General features: G+C 45.9%; 1 protein-coding gene across 4 annotated transcripts in view; it reads left to right on the top strand.

Annotated features, from left to right (window-relative positions):
* Positions 1–25,265, top strand: part of HMCN1 (hemicentin 1) — a 329,394-nt gene that overhangs the window by 269,286 nt on the left and 34,843 nt on the right. For all 4 annotated transcript variants that reach the window (XR_014008183.1, XM_081194243.1, XM_081194242.1 and 1 more), the window contains 13 exons: positions 1,110–1,231; positions 3,155–3,319; positions 5,369–5,476; positions 8,165–8,302; positions 9,205–9,339; positions 10,785–11,054; positions 12,324–12,514; positions 14,455–14,668; positions 16,600–16,734; positions 17,155–17,345; positions 21,296–21,377; positions 23,481–23,750; positions 24,509–24,679. Coding sequence is in view for 3 of the 4 variants with exons in the window: in XM_081194243.1 (XP_081050369.1) it covers positions 1,110–1,231; positions 3,155–3,319; positions 5,369–5,476; positions 8,165–8,302; positions 9,205–9,339; positions 10,785–11,054; positions 12,324–12,514; positions 14,455–14,668; positions 16,600–16,734; positions 17,155–17,345; positions 21,296–21,377; positions 23,481–23,750; positions 24,509–24,679 (2,192 nt within the window). In the remaining variant the exon portion in view is untranslated. The remainder of the gene's footprint in view (positions 1–1,109; positions 1,232–3,154; positions 3,320–5,368; positions 5,477–8,164; positions 8,303–9,204; positions 9,340–10,784; positions 11,055–12,323; positions 12,515–14,454; positions 14,669–16,599; positions 16,735–17,154; positions 17,346–21,295; positions 21,378–23,480; positions 23,751–24,508; positions 24,680–25,265) is intronic.

The raw sequence follows: 25,265 nt of genomic DNA, 5'->3' as shown, positions 1-25,265 counted from the left end.
TCTTACATGTAAGTAGATATAAATGCTGTAGAAAATATCCTCTGGATCAGTTCTGATGTGATACTGTAGTCACTGATCACATGAGCACTTGATCAAGATTAGCTGATGAAGCATTGAACAAAACAGATTGGTTATCCGGAAACTTTGTTCCGGTGACATTTGGTGACAGATTATGCATATATTGAACTTTTGAATTATTTTGAATTATTCTGCTGCGACTGGTGAAGAAGATTTAGAGACTTTGGTTGCAATTTCTGATTGTTTGTATTAGTCTAACATAGTGTTTAGTGCCATTGTTATTGGCGATCGTGTTGTGTTATTTTGTTCAGCTAATCCAAGGACCTTAGCAGATCAAAGGATTCCCAGAGGCCACTGATGTCATCATTCTTTTGCATTGATCATGATCAATCTTCATCCCACAAATTGGGCCCGATTCCCACTTCCCTATATCATGACTTCCTACAGCAGGGATGGGCAAACCCCAGCCTGCAGATGTATCTTTGCCATTGCAGGGGGTTGGACTAGATGACCCTTGCGGTTCCCTTCCAACTCTACAATTATATGATTTTAGGCCGATCTTGATAAGGAGCTGGCCGATGGGGCCAAAAAAGGTTCCTCGCTCCTGTTCAAGGGCCAAGTTATTGGCATGAAGTTGGCAAGGGCCAAATCCAGATCAATTGGACATAAGACTGTGAATATTCTGGAGCTCAATCCGAAATCAATCCTTGGGAACCACGTCTCTAAATCTTTCAACAGAATCTGAATTATTGTGGGATTTGGTAACGCCTGCCCCCTAGGCCAGGGTTTCCCAAACTTGGGTCCCCAGCTGTTGTGACACTACAACTCCCATCATCCGTGACCACTGGTCCTGCTACCTAAGGATGATGGGAGTTGTAGTTCAAGAACAGCTGCAGACCCCAGTTTGAGGAACATGGCAGTCGAAAATGTCTTGGCGTTGGTGCATGAAACGCTTTGCAGCTTAGTGTCGCTACAGTTCGCTTTCACTTTTGAATGTCAGCATTGGGGTAGTATTTATTTCAGTAACTTTAGGGACTGTAGCATTTCTACTCAAACACAGCAATGAGTTTAACCCCTTGCTCTTTTTGCAGGCTTCTGTCTTCGGGGTCACTGGTAATAATTTCTCCCATCGTAGATGACACTGCGCTCTATGAATGTATGGTATCAAATGAAGCAGGCGAGGATCAAAGAGGAATTGCTCTCATCGTACAAGGTACAGTATTGCGGCACCGTCAAAACGTCTTCATGGGAGCTCTTGAAACTCTGAGACCATTGCTGTGCGGAGAGACTGTGTGTTGAGGAAGGGCTAGGAAGGGAGCTTTCAGTTTTCAGCTCTGGGCCCTTCTGATCCATTCAGTTACAAAACCTTTCCGCCTTTCTGCACAAAATAAAGGTCTGTGACGTTAACATATGAGAGTGCTGGAGGTGAAATAGTTAAACAGGTTACCCAATCAGAACCCAGGGGGGTGGAGTCAGACGGACTATAAAACCAGCTCTGGGAGGGAGAAGGGGGGAGTTTGTTGGGAGTTGGGTGGTTGGTTGGAGTGGGAGTGCATTGGGATAGAGTCTGTGGGTAGGTTGAGTTAGTGTAGCAAAATAAGTTGAGTCAGGAACAGTTAGGACCTAGGAAGACAAGTAAATATCTGAGAGGTGGTTTAGTGAGTGAGAGCAGGTAGCGGAAGTTATAGGTCTGGATAGGCAACCCCATGATTGTAAATGACCGATACAGTTTATGAAACCACACACTTGTTAAACTGCAATAAATAAACAGAAGTTTATGATCTAATTTAACCCTGACTGGACACAGTATTGTACCAGGTAGAGCCTGGGTGGTGGCAGAATAAAGTGGTGGCACAGGGATCAATAGACAATGAAACATCCAGGGACCCTATGTGATCGCCACAGGGTCAAATGACAAGTGTGTCATAAATCTCAGCCCCTTCGGCACAGGGTGGTGTGCATGTGTTTTGCAAATAGTGTAGCGCTCCCAATTCAAATTGGGACACTAGTTTGGGTTGAGGTAGAAGTTCTTTAAGCCATTACTTCTGGGCCATGCCTACAGTTTCCATTGCCAACATGTGTCCCACTGAAATGAATTCACTAGTTTTTTAGCAATACAAGTTGAAGGTGAGGAACCCCAGATCTGACTTGGACTTATTGTCTAAGCCAGGGGTCGGCAAGGCTTATCTTGCCTGGGCTGGTTCACTGCCACGGAGCCCCCTCCGTGGGTTGGATTGTGGGTGCGCATGAATGTGCACGGCCACAATTTCTGGTGCCTGCATCTGTGCCGATGTGCTTTCCAGCACCACGAAAGCGAGTCCCCATGCTGCACCGGTTTAGCACAGTGCACGGGGACTCACCGAGCGGGCGGCTCAGTTCAGGGGCGGCTTAGGGGCTGGTAAAATAATAATAATAATAATAATAATAATAATAATAATAATAATAATAATAATAATAATAATTTATTATTTATACCCCGCCCATCTGGCTGGGCCTCCCCAGCCACTCTGGGCGGCTTCCATAAAAAACAGAAATACAGTAAAATATCACACGTTAAAAACTTCCCTGAACAGGGCTGCCTTAAGATGTCTTCTGAATGTCAGGTAGTTGTTTATCGCTTTGACATCTGCTGGAAGGGCGTTCCACAGGGCGGGCACCACTACCGAGAAGGCCCTCTGCCTGGTTCCCTGTAGCTTTGCTTCTCGCAATGAGGGAACCGCCAGAAAGCCCTCGGCGCTGGACCTCAGCGGCCGGGCAGAATGATGGGGGTGGAGACGCTCCTTCAGGTATACTGGACCGAGGCCGTTTAGGGCCTCTGAACCCCTCCAGGAATTTTAAAATGACCCCCGTGGCCTGCTTGTGGCCCATGGGCCTTAGGTTGCCGACCCCTGGTCTAAGCACAGGGTTAAAGACTCCCTGCTCCCTCCACTAGGGTTCTAATTTAGCTTGAGAGCCTGTTGTTTATAGCTATGAAACAGACTCTTGTATGACATGCATTGTATTATATTGTATTGTACATTTTATGTCCCTCAATTTGTTCTTATTCAGCTGGCCATTTACGGCAGTTCATCCAAGATAACATCACAACAATGTGAATGATCAGCAGTTTTATTTTCCTTTATTTTCCTTACTTCAGTGCCTCCATCCTTGGCAGACGAAGCTGCAGATCTATTGGTAACCAAGTCATCTCCAGTCATGATTCCCTGCAGTGCCTCGGGTGTTCCTTCGCCCACAATCTACTGGACCAAGAATGGAATAAGGCTTCTTCCTCGGGGAGATGGCTACAGAATTCTGTCTTCAGGTTTACAATGATTCTGAACCCCTCCAGGAATTTTATATTCATGTATTTAGGCGTGTTCATGACAACGGGTGGTATTAAACAAGTCGATCGGCTAGTGCAAGGATTTCTGCTTGTGTAATGGGAGTTTCCTTTCCCTTTCCCCTTCTTGTGCCCTCCCCAGATCTGCTCTGAAGGATTAGGGGCATGGGGAAGGGGTGCAGTGAGAAGAGAGGGATGGGAAGTTCTGTTGTGCAGCCCAAATTCCTTACAGTAGTGGATCTGCTTCAATGAATACTGCTTGCTTTCATTTTCAATTTCTTAAAGGATGCCATCATTTCTGTTTGGGCCACAGCCTTTGGCTGAGACTGCACATTTTTGTGTCGCGTAATTTCCATTTCCAAATACTGGGCTGCAATTTCTCCACTGGAAAGAGGCATCAAGAGGGTGCGATTTGCATAAGAAAAAATAACTGACAGGAGGGAACGGGGTGCTTAATCTGTCCCAGGCCCAGCTATCATGTCTCTGTTGGTCTTCCTCCCACAGCTGATTTTTCTTCCATCCAGCTTCCAGAACCATTTTTGTGTGCGATGGGAACCCAATTGTGGAATCCTGCCATGAGAAAAAATGGAGGGGTGGTGAGGTGAATTTGCCGGGGGGAAGTGGGGTTCAGGATAAAGCATCTCTGCCCCCGGCTATCCAAATGAGAAGTGACAGCCAGGCCCTTTAGATATGCAAGTTTATTAGTAACACATCGTTCTAGCCAAGGACTCCAGACATAAACCGAAATATTCACATGCCTAAGAGCTGCACACTGCATTTTAAACTCCATATCTATATATTTTTGTTGCTTCCTTTCCATCAGTGCTCTAGTGAACTTTGCTGCCTTAGTCTTGGAATGTAGCTGTGTCCCAAAAGGAAAGAGGAAAGAAGAACCTCTTTCTATTACACTGAGCCTTTTCGTTAAAGGAGCCAACGTTAAGGAAGGCACCCATGAAAATGCTTTTGCTCCACTCCCAGTGACCAGTGTCCACTAGCTGGTGTGCCAACTTTCTCAAAGTGCCTGGGAACTGAACTTGAACTGTCTGAGAACTGCAAGGGCCCCCCTAATCACTGTTGAGCTACTGTATTTTTATGTGTATTGGACGAGGTTTTTTGACTCAAAAATCACGTCAAAAAAATTGGGGTCGTCCAATACATGGATAGGGACATGGTGGCGCTGTGGGTTAAACCACAGAGCCTAGGACTTGCTGATCAGAAGGTTGGCGGTTCAAATCCCCGCGACAGGGTGAGCTCCCTTTGTTCAGTCCCTGCTCCTGCCAACCCAGCAGTTCAAAAGTGCAAGTAGATAAATAGGGACCGCTCTGGTGGGAAGGTAAACGGCGTTTCCGTGCGCTGCTCTGGTTTGCCAGAAGTGGCTTAGTCATGCTGGCCACATGACCCGGAAGCTGTACACCGGCTCCCTCAGCCAATAAAGCCAGATGAGCGCCGCAACCCCAGAGTCGGTCACGACTGGACCTAATAGTCAGGGGTCCCTTTACCTTTACTTTAATACATGGAATGGCGGGGGGGGGGGAGAGAAGTGGTATGCTGCCAGCCATTCGGTTGGCGGGAGTGTGGCTTCCCCTGATGCTGCAGTGAGTAGGGAGCAATCTGAGGGGTGCTTCTTGCCCACAGCGGTGGGGGGGGGGGAGAAGCTATGCGCCGCCAGCCAGCTCTTTGATGGGAGTGCAAATTCACCCGATGCCGCTGTGCATGGGAAGCACTCCCTGGATTGTTTCCCATGCGCGGAAGGCATGAAGGAAGATTGCGCTCCTTCAAACCAAATGGCTGGAGGGAGCGCAAATTCACCCGATGCCGCTGCGCATGGGAAATGAACTAGGGAGTGTTTCCTGGCCACAGCTGCGTGGGGAGAGAGGCTCCACAACTTTGGGCAATCTCCCCTCGTTTTCTTAAAAATTAGTCCCCCAAAATGGGGGGAAAGGTCATATACAAGGGGGCGTCTTATAGACAGAAAAGTACGGTATTCCTGCTGCAGCATGCATCTTTAAACTTTCCCACCTATTCCTGCAGGTACTATTGAAATTGCTGCTGCCCAACTGGACCACGCGGGGAAGTACACTTGCACTGCGCGGAATGCTGCTGGCTCTGCCCACAGACACGTGACTCTTCATGTACAGGGTGAGGTGGGAACTTGTATATTTCTTGCCTATCTGAAAGTGAACTATCGCCCCAGCTAGGGCTGGAATAAAGCATGCCACTGTTTGAGGCAAACAAGCAAAAGACGCCCGCATTCTCCACCAGGCCCTAGCTCAACACGGCCACTGCCCATCGTACCCCCAGCCACTTGCCTGCTCGCTTTCCCTGCCCAGCAAGCACTTTTCCCAGTCTCAGCGCCACCATGCCATTTTGTAAATTTGGGGAGCTGAGCAGCAACTTGGTTCCTGTTAATTCACAGTTTATTACGGTCAGAGACCAGCTCGAAAAGCGCAACTGGGACAGCTTTCACAAGAATAAAATATACGTGTAAAGCAGTGTACAACAGCAGCTTAAAGATTAAAATCTAAGATGAGCGTATGTACACGTAAAGACCTAAAAATTTGGGCTACAAATTGTCCCTGACACCCTGGAGGCCGACTTTGACTGTTTTCCTAGCGAACTAATTTATTTCGGGGGTGGGTGGGGTGGGTCCGGTTTTAAACAGTCATGTTTCCACTTCTGGGACTTCATCTTTTGGCAGCACTGACCAAAGGCCTGGCCTTAGGGCTTCCCTTCAGGGGCTGCTGCTACTGTAGCTACCACCACCAGTATCAGTCAGTTGCAGCCCACTCCCTTTCCTCTTGCCTAATAGGCAGTTTATCTAGCACCACAAGTGAATTGGAGGTGTCTCCTAATAATAATAATAATAATAATAATAATAATAATAATAATAATAATAATAAAAAATTTTTGTACCCTGCCCATCCGACTGGGTTGCCCCAGCCACTCTGGGCAGCTTCCAACAAATATAAAAGCAAAATATAATATCAAACATTAAAAACTTCCCTATACAGGGCTGCCTTCAGATGTCTGCTAAACGTTGTGTAGTTATTTATCTCCTTGACATCTGACAGGATCTTAGCTCCTGCTCAGTCCCCCCAAAGCATATCAACATCACATCAGGCATTACATCTGTGGAGATTTATGGACCCGATTTGACTAAAGCCACTTCCGAGCTGGAGAGGAGGTGGGGTTGCGGGCCCACCCCCTCCCACACACGCGGGGGCTGGCTCCTAGCCCCCACAAGAGCAGGGGAATCCTCGGGCGCATCAACGACCCGGCCCTCCAATCGGCGGGCCGGGGAGGCGTGGCCTAGCGCATTTAAGGCCGGCGTGCCCGAGGACCGCCCTCTTTGCCCCGTTCCAGCTGCTCTGGTTTCCCATCCCACCCACCCTTAGGTTTAGCTAGCCTTGACCTTGCTATGGACTCCGGTTGGTCTCCGCAAGGGGCCTGGTAGGAATTTTTCCACTTGGCAATTTTCCAGCCATTTGGTTTTTTTCGCCTACCTCGTAGCAAACGTCACAACTTCCTCGGTATTGGCGGTTAGGCATTGACAGGGGTTATTGTTATGCAAATGAAGAGGGGGAAGGAAGCGCCATCACCTTCCCCCAAGGAAAAGGGTAGTCCAGTAGAGCAGTGTTCCCCAACCTTGGGCCTCCAGCTGTTTTTGGACTACAACTCCCATCATCCCTCGCTAGCAAGACCAGTGGTCAAGGATGATGGGAATTGTAGTCCAAAAACAGCTGGAGGCCCAAGGTTGGGGAACACTGCGGTAGAGGACTCCGGGGGGCGTTGCCTTGTCCGAAACCTAGGGAGGTGAGGGCCTACGGCACGCTCCCAAGTGGTGACACCCAGGGGATCCTAGTTGGCGTACTTCAGCAGGACTCCCCCGGCTGCTGGTTAACCCTTCCCGGTCTCCATGCCGGGTAGTCGATAGGAGCCAATGCCTAAGGCCAATACCTTTCAATTCCTGTAATCAATAAAGTTGTGGCCTTTTACACCCATTAACCTTATATAATGTGTCCTGTGTCTTGATTTCACACGGGGGGAGGGGACTTGCCACGCAAACAGATGCGTTAGCAGAAGCCAGTGCAAGGACTCTTGCTAACACAACTTGGACTCTCTTCTCTCCTTCTCTCCACGCACCCCTGCCCCCCCCCAATCCATCTGGAGGGTCTGTGGAACCTTAGAACAGCATTGCTGGAAAACAGAGGGGATTGTTCCATCTGGCAAGCAAAAATGCTTTTGCTGACAGAACAGTTGCCTTAGTGTGATGTTGGACTCCACTCTGTGTTAGAATCCTGTAAAATGGGCTTGTTTTGAAATGAGTCATTCTGGGCTGGACTGGGCTTGGAGACAGAGAGAGCAATGTTTGATATTATATTTTTCTATACAGTGGTACCTCTGGTTAAGACCTTTATTCGTTGCGGAGGTCCGTTCTTAACCTGAAACTGTTCTTAACCTGACACACCACTTTAGCCAATTGGGCCTCCTGCTGCTGCCGCCGTGCGATTTCTGTTCTCATCCTGCGGTAAAGTTCTCAACCCGAAGTACTACTTCTGGGTTAGCGGAGTCTGTAACCCGAAGTGTTTGTAACCCGAGGTGTTTGTAACCCGAGGTACCACTGATTGGCAATGGTTGATCCAACATTAATTAATACATCTACGTATTATAACATGGCTTCCAGTATCTGTGTTTATTCATAACATAGTTTGTGAAATGGGGATATTTTTCTTGTGGTAGGCAACCTGGTAGGGGTATGTAATAATTATTGTAAACAGCTGGGTGGATCAGTAATCAGAGCTTTTTTTGTGCTCCTCTGAATCTTAGAACCACCAGCTATAAAAGTCCAACCTGGAACGCTTGACGTCATTCTCAACAGCCCAATTCTCCTACCATGTGAAGCGGTAGGCTCACCACGTCCTAAAATAATGTGGCAGAAGGAAGGGGTCAGTGTTAACACCACAGGTATCTTGTTTTGCTTTATAATTTCCCGTTCTCCTAAGAGCATTTAGCTACATACAGTTGAAAGGGAATTTGTGCTGCAGTTCTGTATCCTAAGAAAGGATATACTTTGAAACATCTCCTAGAGTTTATTCACACATGCGTGGTCATCACTGTGTGGTTTCAGTATCAAGCAGTGCATTCATGTGAAATCTTTCATCTTTATCATTTGCAAAACTTACAAAATTTTGAGCGAGTAGTTTCCAAGCAGAGTGTGGTTAAAATTATAAATGTGGCTGAAATCTATAAAACAATTTAAATCAGATATACATATAGCCATCATCACCTCACCAAAAACAAAAATAAAATCAATAAAACTTTTTTTTTAAAAAAGGTAACTAAATCATGTGTCTGAATAGTTTACTGAAACAGAGGTTTTGCTGCAGGTAACTAAAATAATATAGTGAGTGTACCTGCCCAATGTCTTTACGCCAACGAGTTGCTGTCACTCCAAAGGAACAATTCCTCACAAATGCAGTGCCAGTTTCACAGATCAAAGTGATTGAATAGTCACATTATGAGGCAAGGTGATTCCTTAAGTAAACTGGTCCCAAGCCATTACGGGCTTTGAACTTGGCCCGGTAACCAGTCAGAAGCCAGTGCAGATCTTTGGACACAATTCTTTTCAGTCAAATCAATCTGCACATTTGCCTACCAGTTACCAAATGTACATATGCTTATATGGAAACCTGTTCTAAGATATGCCTGTTGCACCTCTTAAAAAAAACAAACTGAACGAACGGAGAGTTCACAACCTTTCTAGTAAACCTATTTCTCCAGCAAACTATTTTTATAGAATCTATAGCAGTCCTAATGTTTCTCTACTACTGTGGTCTTCTTTAATACATAATGTGCATGTGTTCCAGGGGATAGTTATACCATTCTCCCCAGTGGCAGTTTGCAGATTGCAAAAGCTGCTGCTGAAGACGCTGGAACTTACATTTGCGTGGCTCAGAATCCAGCCGGTACTGCCCTTGGGAAGATCAAACTGAAGATCCAAGGTAAGTTTTGCAGTGAGCTGCAGCTTGTTAATAATATCTGGTGTTATCTTGGAACGTATCTGATGTGCCTCTAGAATAGAGGAGAGCAACTTTTTCTTTCTGTTGGGGGCTGCGTTCCCTCTGGGGTCACACACGGCCTAGTTAAGCATTGAATTTGCTCCCACGAGTGGTTGTGATGGCCACCGACTTGGATGCCTTTAGGCAAATTCGTGGAGGGATAAGGCTATCAGCCATGATTATTAATTAATTATACCCCACCCTTCTGAGTTTCTCCAGCCACTCTGGGCAGCTCCCAATCAAGTGTTAAAAACAATACACCATTAAATAGTAAAAACTTCCCTAAACAGGGCTGCCTTCAGATGTCTTTTAAAAATAGGATAGCTGCTGATTTCCTTGACATCTGATGGGAGGGCATTCCACAGGGTGGGCGCCACTACCAAGAAGGCCCTCTGCCTGGTTCCCTGCAACTTGGCTTCTCGCAGCAAGGGAACCGCCAGAAGGCCCTCAGCGCTGGATCTCAGTGTCCGGGCTGAACAATGGGGGTGGAGACGCTCCTTCAGGTATACAGGACTGAGGCAATGGCTGTATTCCACCTCCACCGTTGGAGGGGAGAGTGATACTGCACTCAGGCTGTGGTTGTGAGCTAGCCATGAGCATCTGGTTCACCACAATGAGAGCAGAGTGCGGGACTAGATTTCTGGCTCAATCCCGCAGGGCTCTTGTTATGTAATTTGTCAGGGTCAGGAGTCCAAAAGGGAGGCATGGATAGGGGAGGCCACCTGCTTTTCTCTTTCTGCTACCTCCTCTCCCATTTCCCTCCTTCTTGCCGGGAGCTGCATGAAACTTGTGAAGTGACCTTTATCTTCTTAACCTTCCCTAGGAAGTACATCATTAGAGCCTCAACAAGGGGGGAAAAGAGAACAACCAGGAATACAGTGGATGCTCGGGTTGCGAATGTGATCCGTGCGGGAGGCACGTTTGGAACCCGCAGTGCCACGTCTGCGCACCGCACAGGTTGCGATTCGCCGCTTCCGTGCATGCACAAAACGTGATTTAGCGCTTCTGCGCATGGGTTGCGATTCGGCGCTTCTGCGCATGCACAAAGCACCATTTAGTGCTTCTGCGCATGCGCGACCGCCGAAACCCGGAAGTAACCCATTCTCGTACTTCCGGGTTTCGGCACGTCCGTAACCCGAAAAAACGCAACCTGAAGTGTCTGTAACCCAAGGTATGACTGTATAGCTCTCCAGACAATTCCTGCTTTTGTCCCCTGCCCTTGAGAAAAAGAGATGAACTGAAAAATCTGGTGCCTGGTGCACAGTGATCAATAGGGTTAGAAGATGGAGACAGCTTGGGGAAGCAACAGTTTGTGGAGTAGTATAGGGAATGTTGTCCAACTGTCTTCTAGCACTGCCGATTAAAACAACTGATTCATTGTCCACCAGTTCCTCCAGCTATCAGATCTCACCCGGAAGAATACGTGGTGGTTTTGGATAAGCCTGCCACACTGTTGTGTGAAGCAGATGGCTATCCGGCTCCTGAGATCGTGTGGCATAAAGATGGACAACAGGTCACAGAGTCCATGAGGCAGAGAATCCTCAGCATGGGGTCTTTGCAGATTGCCTTTGCTCATCCGAGCGACACCGGCCGTTACACATGCACGGCTACCAACGTGGCTGGAGCAAGCAGCTCGAGCATGGAGCTCACCGTGCTTGGTAAGCAGAGCCGGAAATGGGGAACATGCATTGGCTATTAATCATGGTGGAAGCAAGTATGATGGATGGAACCAGGTTTGGTTGTTCTTCACAGTTTTAATTAGCTGGGCCATGATAAAGAGGCTTAGTGGTTTTTAATGGTAGGTGATGTTGCTGTGTTGTATTATATTATCCTTGTACAGTGGTGCCTCGCAAGACGAAATTAATTCGTTCCGCAAGTTTTTTCTTCTTGCGAGTTTTTTGTCTTGCGAAGCACGGTTTCCCATAGGAATGCATTGAAAATCAATCAATGTGTTCCTATGGAGACCGTCCGGGGACAGAGGGGAAGCGCCGCGCGCCTTCCCCTCTGTCCCCTCTTTTGAAGCAAGGGGTGGAGGGGAGAAGATCGCTTCTCCCCATTGCAGCCCCTTGGTTCAAAAGGGGTCCGGGGACAGAGGGGAATGGCCGCGCGCCTTCCCCTCTGTCCCCGGAGATTGTGGGGCAAGCTTCATTTTGCGAAGCAAGCCCATAGGGAAATTCGTCTTGCGAAGCAACTCGAAAACGAAAAAGCCTTTCGTCTTGCGAGTTTTTCGTCTCACGAGGTGTTCGTCTTGCGGGGCACCACTGTACATCGAACCATTTCTTGGAGTTAAGAATAGGACTAGGATAAATTGTGTTCGCTGAGCCCGTATTTTATACAGTCTGTATATTATGTTTGTTTGTCAATGAGTGGTGTGTTATGCCTAATAAAGGATTTTGAATTTGAATTTGAATTAGCTGTTCCCCATATCCTCATACAGCTTAAGTTGCCATTCTTCTTTGGTTGGGACTTCGCTTGTTTTCCATTTTTGAGCTAACAAAACATGGGTCACAGTAGTGGCATACGTAAATAACCTTTTTGACACCTGGGAATTTCAGTGTGAATTATCCCCAGCAGAAAGGACTCTGGTTTGGGAGCAAAAGTACTTTTAAACATTTCCCCCCAATTCATTATGGATCATTTCCCAATACTCTTTTACCCTTTTGCAAGTCCACCACATAGGAAAGAACATACCCTCCACCTCTTTGCATCTTCAGCACTTATCTGATTCAGTCTTATACTACATCTTAGCAAGCCTACTCAGAGTTAAATACCATCTGTAAATCAGTTTCAAATAGTTCTCCTTCAAAGAATAACATGCTGTGAACTTCAGATCACTTTTCCAGAGTTTTTCCCACCCAACTCTGTAGATTCCTAAGGACACTTGTAATTAATTGTTTTCTTTCTTTTCTTAAAAAATCTCCCTACAGTTCCACCTAAGATACGCAGTACAGAAGCCCATTACACAGTTGCAGAAAATGCACAAGTGGTTCTGCCGTGTGTTGCTGATGGAATGCCAACGCCATCCATGAATTGGAAGAAAGAGGGCCAACTTTTAATGAGCATGGTGGGAAAATACACTGCTCTGTCATATGGAGATCTCATTGTGGATAATGCTGTGGTAAGCATTTGACTGAGCAGCGTACTCAAGGTAGCCACAAGGCTGATAGACATGCAACTTGCCCAACCTGAAAGTGTGTGATTTGTAGGTTTCTTGAGCCAAAGATACCCTGCTATGTTTAGCTGTAGGTAGTCCATGAGTATGGACCCAATGGTAGCATTGTGATATACCGTATTTTTTCCACCATAACACTCACTTTTTTCCTCCTAGAAAGTAAGGGGAAATGTCTGTGCGTGTTATGGAGGGAATGCGTACGGGTGGCATGCCTACAGATTTTCCTCCTCTAAAAACTACGTGCGTGTTATGGTCGGGTGCGTGTTATAGAGCGAAAAATACGGTAATAATAATAATAATAAAATTTATTTATATCCCGCCCTCCCCAGCTGAAGCCGGGCTCAGGGCGGCTAACAACAATCAAATAATCAAACAGTCAAATAGTCACACAATCTAAAAATATTTTATTATAAAAATTAATTAAATCAAATTGATGGCAACCAATTAAGCAAAATTCTGTGCAGGTTGCCAGAGGAGGTAGTCAGGCTGCGCCCTGACCAAAGGCCTGGTGGAACAACTCTGTCTTGCAGGCTAATACTGTATTCATTATAGATACAGTGGTACCTTGGGTTACATACACTTCAGGTTACATACGCTCCATTGCAGGTGTGTGTGTGTGTGTGTGTGTGTGTGTGTGTGTGTGTGTTAATGACTCTGGAAAGGAGGAAGACAGCACAAGCCACACCCTTATGGCTATGGGACAGAAGAAAAAAGAGGCTGGGTTGTTAGCTGACAGCTCTACTACTAGGAGGATACAGTGGTACCTCAGGTTACAGAGGCTTTAGGTTACAGACTCCGCTAACCCAGAAATAGTACCTCGGGTTAAGAACTTTGCTTCAGGATGAGAACAGAAATTGTGCAGTGGTGGCACAGCGGCAGCAGGAGGCCCCATTAGTTTCAGGTTAAGTGGTGCTTCAGGTTAAGAACAGTTTCAGGTTAAGAACGGACCTCCGGAACGAATTAAGTACTTAACCCGAGGGACCACTGTACATGGTTATGCTTTGCCATGGGACCTTATCCCCTGTTTAAACAGCATCACTCGGAACCTGGCAATGCATTATGTCAAAAAAGAAAGAAATACAGTGGTACCTCGGGTTACATCCGCTTTAGGTTACAGACTCTGTTAACCCAGAAATAGTACCTCAGGTTAAGAACTTTGCTTAAAATCGTGCTCTGGCGGCGCGGCGACAGCGGGAGGCCCCATTAGCTATAGTGGTGCTTCAGGTTAAGAACAGTTTCAGGTTAAGAACAGACCTCCAGAATGAATTAAGCTCTTAACCCGAGGTACCACTGTAGCAGGATTCAATTCAGTTGTTGCACTAGTGGAAGAATGAGGTCCACTCACACAGCAGGACTTTTCCACATCCCCACTCCCACCTGGTGTGCTCCTCTAAATCTGCTCTGGGGGATTGCAAGTTGCTTTGCAACATTTTTGTAGAAAGCAATGAATAAATGCAATCAATCAATCAATCAATCAATCAATCAATCAATGCAGCATTTGAAAGCAGAGACCCAATGATGGAGTGATTCAAATCCCTATACAGTGGTACCTCGGGTTAAGAACTTAATTCGTTCTAGAGGTCTGTTCTTAACCTGAAACTGTTCTTAACCTGAAGCACCACTTTAGCTAATGGGGCCTCCCGCTGCTGCCGCACAATTTCTGTTCTCATCCTGAAGCAAAGTTCTTAACCCGAGGTAATATTTCTGGGTTAGCGGAGTCTGTAACCTGAAGTGTATGTAACCTGAAGTGCATGTAACCCGAGGTACCACTGTACAATCTTCAGTCAAATGCTTTCTTTCTGAGATGCCTCCTATGTCCAAATGACCATTATCTTTATTACAGGATATTCCCCCCCCCATTAAATGTTTTTATTTCCTTCCTACAGCCTGAAGATTCTGGCAGCTACACTTGCATTGCCAGTAATGTTGCTGGTGAAGATACCCACACCGTCAACTTAACCGTCCATGTACTGCCAACCTTTACTGAGCTCCCTGGAGATTTAGCTTTAAATAAAGGAGAACGACTTCAGCTAACTTGCAAAGCAGTTGGAGTTCCTGTGCCACAAATCTCATGGACTTTTAACAATAATATCATCCCAGGTTAGTACATCAAAGGACTGGATTGTACCTAGAAAACACAGGTTTTGTTGTTCTTTAGTCATGTCCGACTCTTCGTGACCCCATGGACCAGAGCACGCCAGGCACTCCTGTCTTCCACTGCATCCCGCAGTTTGGCAAAACTCATTATAGTAGCTTCGAGAACACTGTCCAACCATCTCGTCCTCTGTCGTCCCCTTCTCCTTGGGCCCTCCATCTTTCCCAACATCAGGGTCTTTTCCAGGGAGTCTTCTCTTCTCATGAGGTGGCCAAAGTACTGGAGCCTCAGCTTCAGGATCTGTCCTTCCAGTGAACACTCAGGGCTGATTTCCTTCAGAATGGATAGGTTTGATCTTCTTGCAGTCCATGGGACTCTCAAGAGTCTCCTCCAGCACCATAATTCAAAAGCATCCATTCTTCAGCGATCAGCCTTCTTTATGGTCCAGCCCTCACTTCCATACATCACTACTGGGAAAACCATAGCTTTAACTATACGGACCTTTGTCGGCAAGGTGATGTCTCTGCTTTTTAAGATGCTGTCTAGGTTTGTCATCGCTTTTTGAACTTTCACAAAAATTGAATTCCTGACATGGAATAAGCATGTGCACGAGATACCTGATACAGTGTGTTGCTCTCCTAACACGAAATGAGTTAGGTGATGGTTTCTTTTCATATCAGCTTGTGTAGGTTAAAAAAAAAAAAGTAGGTATCTTTTCGAATTACAAAAAAACACTTTATAAGACAGAATGGAATCAAGACAACATGGCAATTGGAAAGAATAAAGTGTGGCTCAGTGTGTAGAAGTTATATTGTAAGGAATGGTTGAGGGAGCTGGGTTTGTTTAGCCTGCGACAAAGGAGACTGAGAGGAGATATGATAGCCATCATCAAATTTTTAAAGGGATGCCACATAGAAGATGGAGCAAGCTGCTCTGGGTAGGGCCTGAACCAATGGCTTCAAGCTGCAAGGAAGGAGATTATGAGTAAACATCAGGAAGAACTTCCTGGTCGTGAGAGCTGTCAGTGGAACGATCTCCCTCGGGAGCTGGTAGATGCTCCTTCCTTGGAGGTTTTTAAACAGAGATTGGATGGTGGTCTGTCATGGATGCTTTAGTTGAGATCCCTGCATTGCAGGGGGTTGGATTAGATGACCCACAGGATCCCTTCCAACTCTCCAATTCTATGTAAGGAACGTAGGGTGAATCCAGCCCCACTGCACCAGACCCAACTGGGTGCCCCGGGAAACCCACTAGGAGGAAATGAGCACAACAGCAAAAGATCGGCATGCTTAGGTATCTCTTTATTGCAGAGGAGTTATGTAATTTCAAAGCAACCTGAAAACTCCTAAGCAACCTCAACATTCCAGTAGAATTGCAGGCAGAAAGAAGGCATGGTTAACAAGTACCGTATTGGCCCGAATACAAGCCGCAACTGAATATAAGCTGCACCTTTAAAATTGGAGGGGGGGGGAGAAAAAATACCCGTATATAAGCCATTCCCTTCCTCGCTGCTCCTGGCTGCATCTTGGGGGAGCCATGCTGTGTTGCCAGCAACCCTCCCCCTTTCTCTTTCTCTTTCTCTTTCTCTTACTCTTTCCCTTCCCAGCCTTGGGGGAGAGACGGGGGGGGGAACTATGTGCTTTGCTGTGCTCCTGGCGCTGTTTGCCCTGCGCTCCTGGCTGCATACCGTAAGGTCGCGAATATAAGCTGCACTTTAACTTTTCATGGTCAGATTTTTTGGGGGGCGGGGGGAAGCGAGGCTTATATTCAGGCCAATACGGTATCTCCACCTGCTGTCTTTTTCCATAAAGCTGTATCTACTAGCATATTGGGATACTGAACACCCCCAAGCTATGCATGTAAAATGTGTGTTCTGTTGAGCCTTTAGATTTTGTTGGTTTTCTTTTTCTTTGTTGTTCTCCTCTTGTTCCGCTAGCACAATACGATGGTGTGAATGGACTTAGCCAGCTTGTCATTGAAAGAGTGTCCAAAGAGGACTCGGGAACCTATGTGTGTACGGCGGAAAATGTAGTTGGTTCTATCAAGGCTCTTGGATTTGTGTACGTTAAAGGTATGTATTACTGGTAAGTTTGGGAATCGTTTCACACTCCATCTAAAAGCAGCATCATGGGTGGTCAGGGGAATGAATGGACATGGCCTGTCTAACTTATGAAAATAAAAAGTGCCTGACTCGTATCAAACGAGTATGCAGACGAAACCTCTTTCTAATTTAGAGCTGAATCTGGATTAAGAATTCATTTTAAACTAGGTGAATTTTCTGCAATCAAAATTACTGAACTCAAAAACAGCTGAAGGGGCTCCACATTCACAAAACTAGATTCAGATTCATTCCATTTTCACTGTATTTTGAAGTTTTAACATCTGCATTTTTGCTGCTTTAAATTCATGTTGAGTTCCCTCAATATACTGGCTTCGGTTCTCATTTCCACACTTATTTTATACATCATTAACTTTTGAACTATTTTTCCAGAACCACCAGTCTTCATGGGAGATTATCATTCCAGTCGGATTGAGCCCTTGGGTGGCAATGCTATCCTCAACTGTGAAGTCAGAGGAGATCCACCTCCAGTGATCCAGTGGAGCAAAAAAGGAGCTGGCATTCAGATCAGCAACCGGATCAGACAACTCAGCAACGGATCCCTTGCTATCTATGGCACAGTTGTAAGTCTTTACTGAGACCTCTTCTGCTGATTAGTTGTACAGGCTTTGTCAGTCGTGTTAATGTCTCACCCTTCTTTCATTTTTTAAAAAAACATTTTTATTAAAGTTTCACAAATTTTAAACAGACACAAAAACACAAACAAACACAACACAAACAACAGGTATAGTTTCAAATCATTATTTTCTTAACATCTTTCCCTGACTTCCCCACACCTCCCCTTCTTGTATTCCAATTCCAATAGTTAGCTCAGCAAGTTCTTGTCCCCAGCTATTACCTTATTATTATTATACTTAATTCATCTTAATTAACCAAATTTTAACTTATAGACCTCAATTTAAACAACAATACTCATTCTTTACACCCTTTTCTAAGGTCGACCCAAGTTCCCTTCCATGAATTTCCCAATTTTTATAATAATTGCAAAACAAAATAACAAAAAACAACAACAACAACATATAATTATACACCCTTTGGATTCCAAAACTCTCACCCCCCCTTTCCCAGTTTCGATCCCCCAAAAATGTCCATCAGTCCATCAACTCTCAGCCTGGAGATCTCATGTCCGAGGCCCTCAAATCTCTCTCAGTCCCTCTCTGCCGGTTTTTTTTGATAGTCCTTTATATTAGTCATCAGGTCTCGGAGAAGCTCTGTCCCGATAGGGTCTATGTTTCTTCCAACCAGACCTCCATGTTCAAAAGTGGAGCCCAAATCTTGTTTCTTGTTGCTTTCAAGTCCAAATGTCTCAAAAGCTCCAACTTTCGCCTTGATCAGATTTGTAATCCACAGGTCTTCAGATCTCCCCATAGGGAGATCCCTCCATTCTTCATTCTCTAATTCAAACCAAGCTCTCATCATCCAGATCTTGTTTTTCTTGGCATCTATCTTAACAGGCCTCTGGCTCTCCTTTATCGTCTGCAACATTTCAGCTCCTCCTTCCCACTCCTCTGAAACAGCACGTATCTCTTCTTGTTCAGCTGCATAGGTTTCTTGAGTCACGTCCTTGACACATTCAGCAAGTTTGTTTACTTTTAAATTCAAAGTTGTAGCATTTGTAGCCAGGACTTCACTCTGACCTTGTAACTTTCCCAAGAGAAAAAACATTCTATCCAGCTCAGCTTGTATTTTTCCACCTGCAGCCATTGTAATGTCTCAGAACCCCCTCTAGATGGATTCTAGTTACTTAATATTCCTTCCAACTCCAATCTAACGTTCAAGTTAATTTGTTTCTATTCTTCTTTACTTTCCACAGTTTAAAGTCAAATTATAACAAAAATAACCAGCAAAGATAACAAAAAACAAAATTTTTCCTTTCCAACTTTGACAGCTAATTTGACAGCTGCCAAACTCTTTATATCTCCTCAGCAGGCTCTCTCGTGGATCACTCCCGGGTCCCGGGGGGTTGCACTTTAGCTCTTAAAATCAGTTCTTATCCTCCAGCAAAGTTACTTACATTGTCAAATCGTGGAATTAGTAGCTTTTGTCCCATAAAGAGAAGGATGTTCTCTCAACCTTAGTTGTCAATTCTTGCTTTAATTTATCTACAGGAGGGGGAGACGGACTTCCTTTTTGCACCTCCCCCGATTGTGCCGAATTCAAAGAAAAAGATTTTTAGTTCCAATTTCCGTACTACTCACGGGTTGTTACTTTTAAAGTCCAAATGTTCAAAGAAAGAAGTCAGCGCTCTCTGGCCATGGCTTGCTGCTTCGCTCCGTAGAAGAAGCGGTCTACTCTCAGCACCATGCCACTCTCCGTCCCCCGCTCCGAAGCCTTTAAAAAGGCTTCTTCGCGGGTCGGGGAGGGCGCAAATGGTGCCCGCCGAGTCACCAAGTCCACAGGCTTCAGCGCCTGTGGTTTCTGAGGGTCCCCGCGTCGCCGCGGCGGCAAGACCCGTCTTCCACAGAGCCGATTCCCTCCGGAGCTCGGAGGGAATCCGCCATTAACCTTTCCGCTAACCCGGAAGCTTTCAAAGAGATCTGATTTATCTTCATTACCAACCCAAGAGGCTGTGAATTAAACACAGACTGCAGGTCTGTTCTTAATAACTGATACAAATCTCTTTTCTGCATTACATATAGTTGCAGTGCATTTTTATATGTGTATGTGGCCGTGCACTACTCTGCTGAAAAGGGAATCTTATTGTTTCCATTCTAACCTCTCAGGCTGCCTCCTGAGCTATTGTTATATCATGGCACCACACAACACAACTTGTGCAATTCACTCCTTTATTTAAGGAATTTATATGCCATCCTTCAAGGCAAAAACCTCCCAGGGTGACTTAGAAACACTAGATAAAATACCAGTTAAAACTCTGTATGTCACAGATGTAACATTGCAGATAAAAGTTTTCAAATTGCCTTTTCAGTTGAGTCAGTCCACAAGTCCAGCTGTCACCAGGGGACTCAGATGTCACCCCCGACACATTAAGTCAACACACTTAATGCACATGCATTTCCTAACATACTGCTGCCATTAGAGCCTTTCTCAGGAATTTGGCATAAAAAGGTCAATGCACTTGTGATCCAGCCATAAGGCACACAGCACTGGGGGGGGGGGAGGGTTCCCTTCTTTTTGCCAATAGAAATCTGAACAGGCCACCCTCCTTGCCACAGAAGATATAGGACAGGGGTCAGCAAACGTTTTCAGCAGGGGGCCAGTCCACTGTCCCTCAGACCTCGTGAGGGGCCGGACTATATTTTGAAAAAAAATAATGAACGAATTCCTATGCCCCACAAACAACCCAGAGATGCATTTTAAATAAAAGCACACATTCCACTCATGTAAAAACACGCTGATACCTGGACTGTCCATGGGCCGGATTGAGAAGGCGTTTGGGCCGGATTCGGCCCCTGGGCCTTAGTTTGCCTACCCATGATATAGGGTGTTGCCAAGGCCAGGCAAAGGGTGGCACAGTTTACTGGTCACAGGCTTGATGCCAGCAGAGTACCTGCAGTTGGCGAACTTCCCAGTGCTTCTGCTTAATTGTGCTTAATTATGCAGCCCCCTTCCACCCTACACACAGAAGACGGCACTGCCACTACCGGGACGCAGGAGGCACTGTGGTCTAAACCACTAAGCCTCTTGGGCTTGCCGATCGGAAGGTCAGCGGTTCGAATCTGTGCAACAGGATGAGCTCCCATTGCTCTGTCCCAATTCCTGCCAACCTAGCAGTTCGAAAGCACACCAGTGCAAGTAGATAAATAGGTACCGCTCCGGCGGGGCAGTAAACGGTTTCTGTGCGCTCTGGTTTCCGTCACAGTGTTCCATTGCGCCAGAAGCACTTTAGTCCTGCTGGCCACATGACCTGGAAAGCTGTCTGTGGACAAACGCCAGTACCTTCGGCCTGAAAGCAAGATGAGCGCCGCAACCCCATAGTCTTTTTTGACTGGACTTAACCTTCCAGGGTGCCTTTACCGTTACCTTTTACTGTCACTACCACCGCCACTAACGTACATCCTACTGAATCCCTGCTGGTTTCTGTATACAGTGGTGCCCCGCAAGAGGAATGCCTCGCAAGACGGAAAACCCGCTAGACAAAAGGGTTTTCCGTTTTTGAGCTGCTTCGCAAGACGATTTTCCCTATGGGCTTGCTTTGCAAGACGAAAACGTCTTGCGAGTGTTCCGATTTTTTCCGCTCCCCCCCCTTTTTCTAAACCGCTAAGCCGCTAATAGCCTTTTAGCCGCTAATCTGCTAAGCCTTTAATAGCCGCTAAGCCTTTAATAGCCGCTAAACCGCTAATAGCACTAATCCGCTAAGCCGCTAATAGGGTTGCTTCGCAAGACGAAAAAACCGCTAGACGAAGAGACTCGCGGAACGGATTAATTTTGTCTTGCGAGGTACCACTGTATATTATACAATTTCTAAGCCATTGCTGGGTTTAATGTACTGCAAATCAACACAGAATAAAAATTATTGGATTGCTCATTTGTCAACATGCTGACTTCTTTTCAGAATGAAGATGCTGCGGAATATGCATGTGTAGCTACAAACGATGCTGGCGTTGTCGAACACCGCGTAACCCTGACATTGCACAGTAAGCCACACAAGAATATTCACACTATATGTGTTGAGAGTTCTAAATTTTACACTTGGACGTACCTACTGCATGAGTTAAAACTAGGCTTATTTATTTGACCCATGGACCTCTCTATCTTTGCCTTAGTCAATACAGTGTTATAGGGCCAAACGGCATATTCTTCTTTTTCCCCTAAGTCTCATTGGTAAAGGAGGCAGGTATGATTCAGTGGTGCTGCACAGTGCAAGAGGGATAATTCTCCTTGGTCCGCATAATAATAATAATAATAATAATAATAATAATAATAATAATAATTTATTATTTGTACCCCGCCCATCTGGCTGGGTTTCCCCAGCCACTCTGGGCGGCTTCCAACAAAGATGAAAGATACACTAAAATGTCACATATTAAAAACTTCCCTGAACAGGGCTGCCTTCAGATGTCTTCTGAATGTCAGGTAGATGTTTATCGCTTTGACATCTGATGGGAGGGCGTTCCACAGGGCAGGCGCCACTACGGAGAAGGCCCTCTGCCTGGTTCCCTGTAACTTGGCCTCTCGCAGTGAGGGAACCGCCAGAAGGCCCTCGGCGCTGGACCTCAGTGTCCGGGCAGAACGATGGGGGAGGAGACGCTCCTTCAGATATACTGGACCAAGGCCGTTTGTGGCTTTAAAGGTCAGCACCAACACTTTGAATTGTGCTCAGAAACGTACTGGGAGCCAATGTAGATCTTTCAAGACCGGAGTTATAATAATCAGGGTTCCCCTTCAGCTGCAATTAAAGAAAAATAAGTGCTTTTTTGCTGCACACTACTAAGTGTAGGGACGCAGGTGGCACTGTGGGTTAAACCACAGAGCCTAGGACTTGCCGATCAGAAGGTCGGCAGTTCGAATCCCCACGACGGGGTGAGCTCCCATTGTTCGGTCCCTGCTCCTGCCAACCTAGCAGCTCGAAAGCACATCAAAGTGCAAGTAGATAAATAGGTACCGCTCCGGCGGGAAGGTAAACGGCATTTCCGTGCGCTGCTCTGGTTTGCCAGAAGTGGCTTAGTCATGCTGGCCACATGACCCGGAAGCTGTATGCCGCCTCCCTTGGCCAATAAAGCAAGATGAGCGCTGGAACCCCAGAGTCGGCCACGACTGGACCTAATGGTCAGGGGTCCCTTTACCTTTTTACTAAGTGTAAGATTGGCCTGTAGTCTCTTCGCAATGAAACTGGTTAGCCTGGTTAGTCACTTGCCATGGTAAACTAGTGAGCTTAATAAATGAAGTTGGATCTACATGTTCTTTGCCTCAAGTTTGTTCTCACCATTCTCTCATTCTCTCATTCTCACCCAGTTCTCTCATTCGTGGGGAAAATGGTACCTTGACAAGGGAGGCCAAGGTAACAGGTGGGGGAAGGCCTCCATCAAAGATAGGGGACCCTGACAGGGTCTCTTTTCCTTAACAAATGACCAAGCTGTAAAGAAAAAGAAAAAAGGATGTTGTCGACATAGTGGGAGTGGCAGCATCTTTTCCCACCAAGGATCACGGGAGCTGAGTTACAAACCCCATGATTCCTGATGGAAAGTGAAGTCACCAGGGTCAGTATGGTGGCTATATGTTTTTCTTGCTGCCTGGCCACTGGTCAGGATAGACAATGTAGGCACCCCACTATCTTTGACCGATGACAGATCCTGCAAGTTACCACTTACATACTGCAGAGAGGTGGGAACAGGGGAAGTAATAATAATAATAATTTATTATTTATACCCCGCCCATCTGGCTGGGTTTTCCCAGCCACTCTGGGCGGCTTCCAACAAAATATTAAAAACTTGATAAAGCATCAAACATTAAAAACTTCCTGATACAGATGTCAGATGTCTTCTAAAAGTTAGTTGTTTATTTCCTCAACACCTGGTGGGAGGGCGTTCCACAGGGCGGGCGCCACTACCGAGAAGGCCCTCTGCCTGGTTCCCTGTAAGCTCACTTCTCACAGTGAGGGAACCGCCAGAAGGCCCTCGGAGCTGGACCTCAGTGTCTGGGCTGGACGATGGGGGTGGAGATGCTCCTTCAGGTCCTTGATTTGTCAGTGATTTGTTGCTGAAATCAGCAAACCCGGAAGCATTCTGTTTTTATCTTAGGTGCACCTGTTATTACAATTGAGCCAGTAGAGACGATTGTTGATGCTGGAACCACAGTGATGCTGAACTGCCAAGCAGAAGGAGAACCTCCTCCGACCATCGAATGGTCTCGTCAAGGCCGGCCTCTCCTTAGTCAGGACCGAATGACCGTCTTGACTAATGGCTCCTTGCTTATTGCAGTCGCACACAAGAAGGATACTTCGGAATACGAGTGCGTAGCTAGGAACCTCATGGGATCTGTTCTGGTCAAAGTTCCACTCATTGTCCAAGGTGGGTGCGACGTCTAGGCTAGCTTTTCGTTCTCCCCGGTGAGGAGCTCTACGGGATTCAGAACTTTGTATGCTCTTTAGCAAAGAAGCTAAGAGAGGGAACAACTTTTCTATTTGCATCTTCTTCATTCTGTACAATAATGCTATCCGAATGCATGTTGGGTTTTGCTAGGGGACCACTGAGAAGCATTGTCCTAGAAGGTACAATATCGGGACACTACTTAGGCCATTGGTCTTCCTTATTTTCATATGCTGGGCCTATTATTATGAACCTACTTGGCTTTGCAGAATGAATGGTCTTAGGCATTTGCAAGCCATTAACCCTTCCTTCCTTCCTTCCTTCCTTCCTTCCTTCCTTCCTTCCTTCCTTCCTTCCTTTCTCTTTCTTTCTTTCTTTCTTTCTCGTTCGTTCTTTCTTTCTTTCCCTAACATATCTTTCTATTTCTCTTCCTCCTTTGAGAAAAAAAATACAAAGAAACAGCAATAATTCACAGTTGTAATTCTCCTTATGTGAAGTCCATCTCCAGTTGTGGGGCAGGGCCTACCAACTGAAGACCAATGACTGAGGCAACTATAATCATCATCTGAGTTTTTAGGGGGTTTTAAGATTCAGAAAGCAATAAAATATACTTGTCTGATGGTGAGAGGAATATCGACTAAGATATTTTTCTGTGAACCGCCCTGAAACCTTCGGGTATAGGGCGATATATAAATTCTAATTCTAACGATAATGATATACATGAAATTGTTTTATTCCAGTGCATGGAGGATTTTCTGACTGGCTTGACTGGCAGCCGTGCAGTGTAACATGTGGTCAAGGTGTTCAGAAGAGGATACGCCTGTGTAACAATCCGCTCCCCGCAAATGGCGGACGACGCTGCATGGAGCCCGATCACGAAATGCGCAGCTGTCAGAACAAACTGTGCCCAGGTAAATTTGGATTTCAACCAAGGGCCTCATGGAAGTCAGTAGTCATGGACCAACATGGTTCCTCTTCCCTAGTTCGAAGTGAAGTGAATCTTTATTGCTAAAAGCTACGGTCACAATGCGTAGGATACAAATCATTGATTTAAAACTGTACAACAACAGCAAAACATACACAAATGCAAAAATCACTCTTGCATAAGTTAAGCACTCCACGTCTCACACTCCCCCTTATGATACTTGTCTTGCTGCCTAGCTCTCAACTTACTTGCAGACAAAGCAAATTTTGCAACCTGTGCGGTAATAAATGTATTTTTGCCAGCCAGTAAAATAGAGATTTGCTCAGGGGGAGTTCAGCTGGAAAGAGAGCAGAGGATGTAACTGAGGAATTTTTGTCTAGGGGGTGTATATAAAGGGCATTGTAACAAATACGTAGTGTTGAATGTCCTCCACGTCTCTTCCCTGGTTTAATTTAATTCTTTCATTACAATACTCACAACTGCTGGCTGCCTTGTTTTTGTTGCTGTGTTGTCTTTGGCAGCACTTGGCAATAATCATTAATCATCATCAGTTGAAGGCATCACAAGCTGCT

This window comes from Podarcis bocagei (assembly GCF_964188305.1).
Source record: "Podarcis bocagei genome assembly, chromosome: 5".
In the NCBI taxonomy this organism is placed as follows: domain Eukaryota; kingdom Metazoa; phylum Chordata; class Lepidosauria; order Squamata; family Lacertidae; genus Podarcis; species Podarcis bocagei.
Note: the sequence above shows the minus strand (reverse complement) of the source record. Positions and strands in the feature narration are given on the sequence as shown.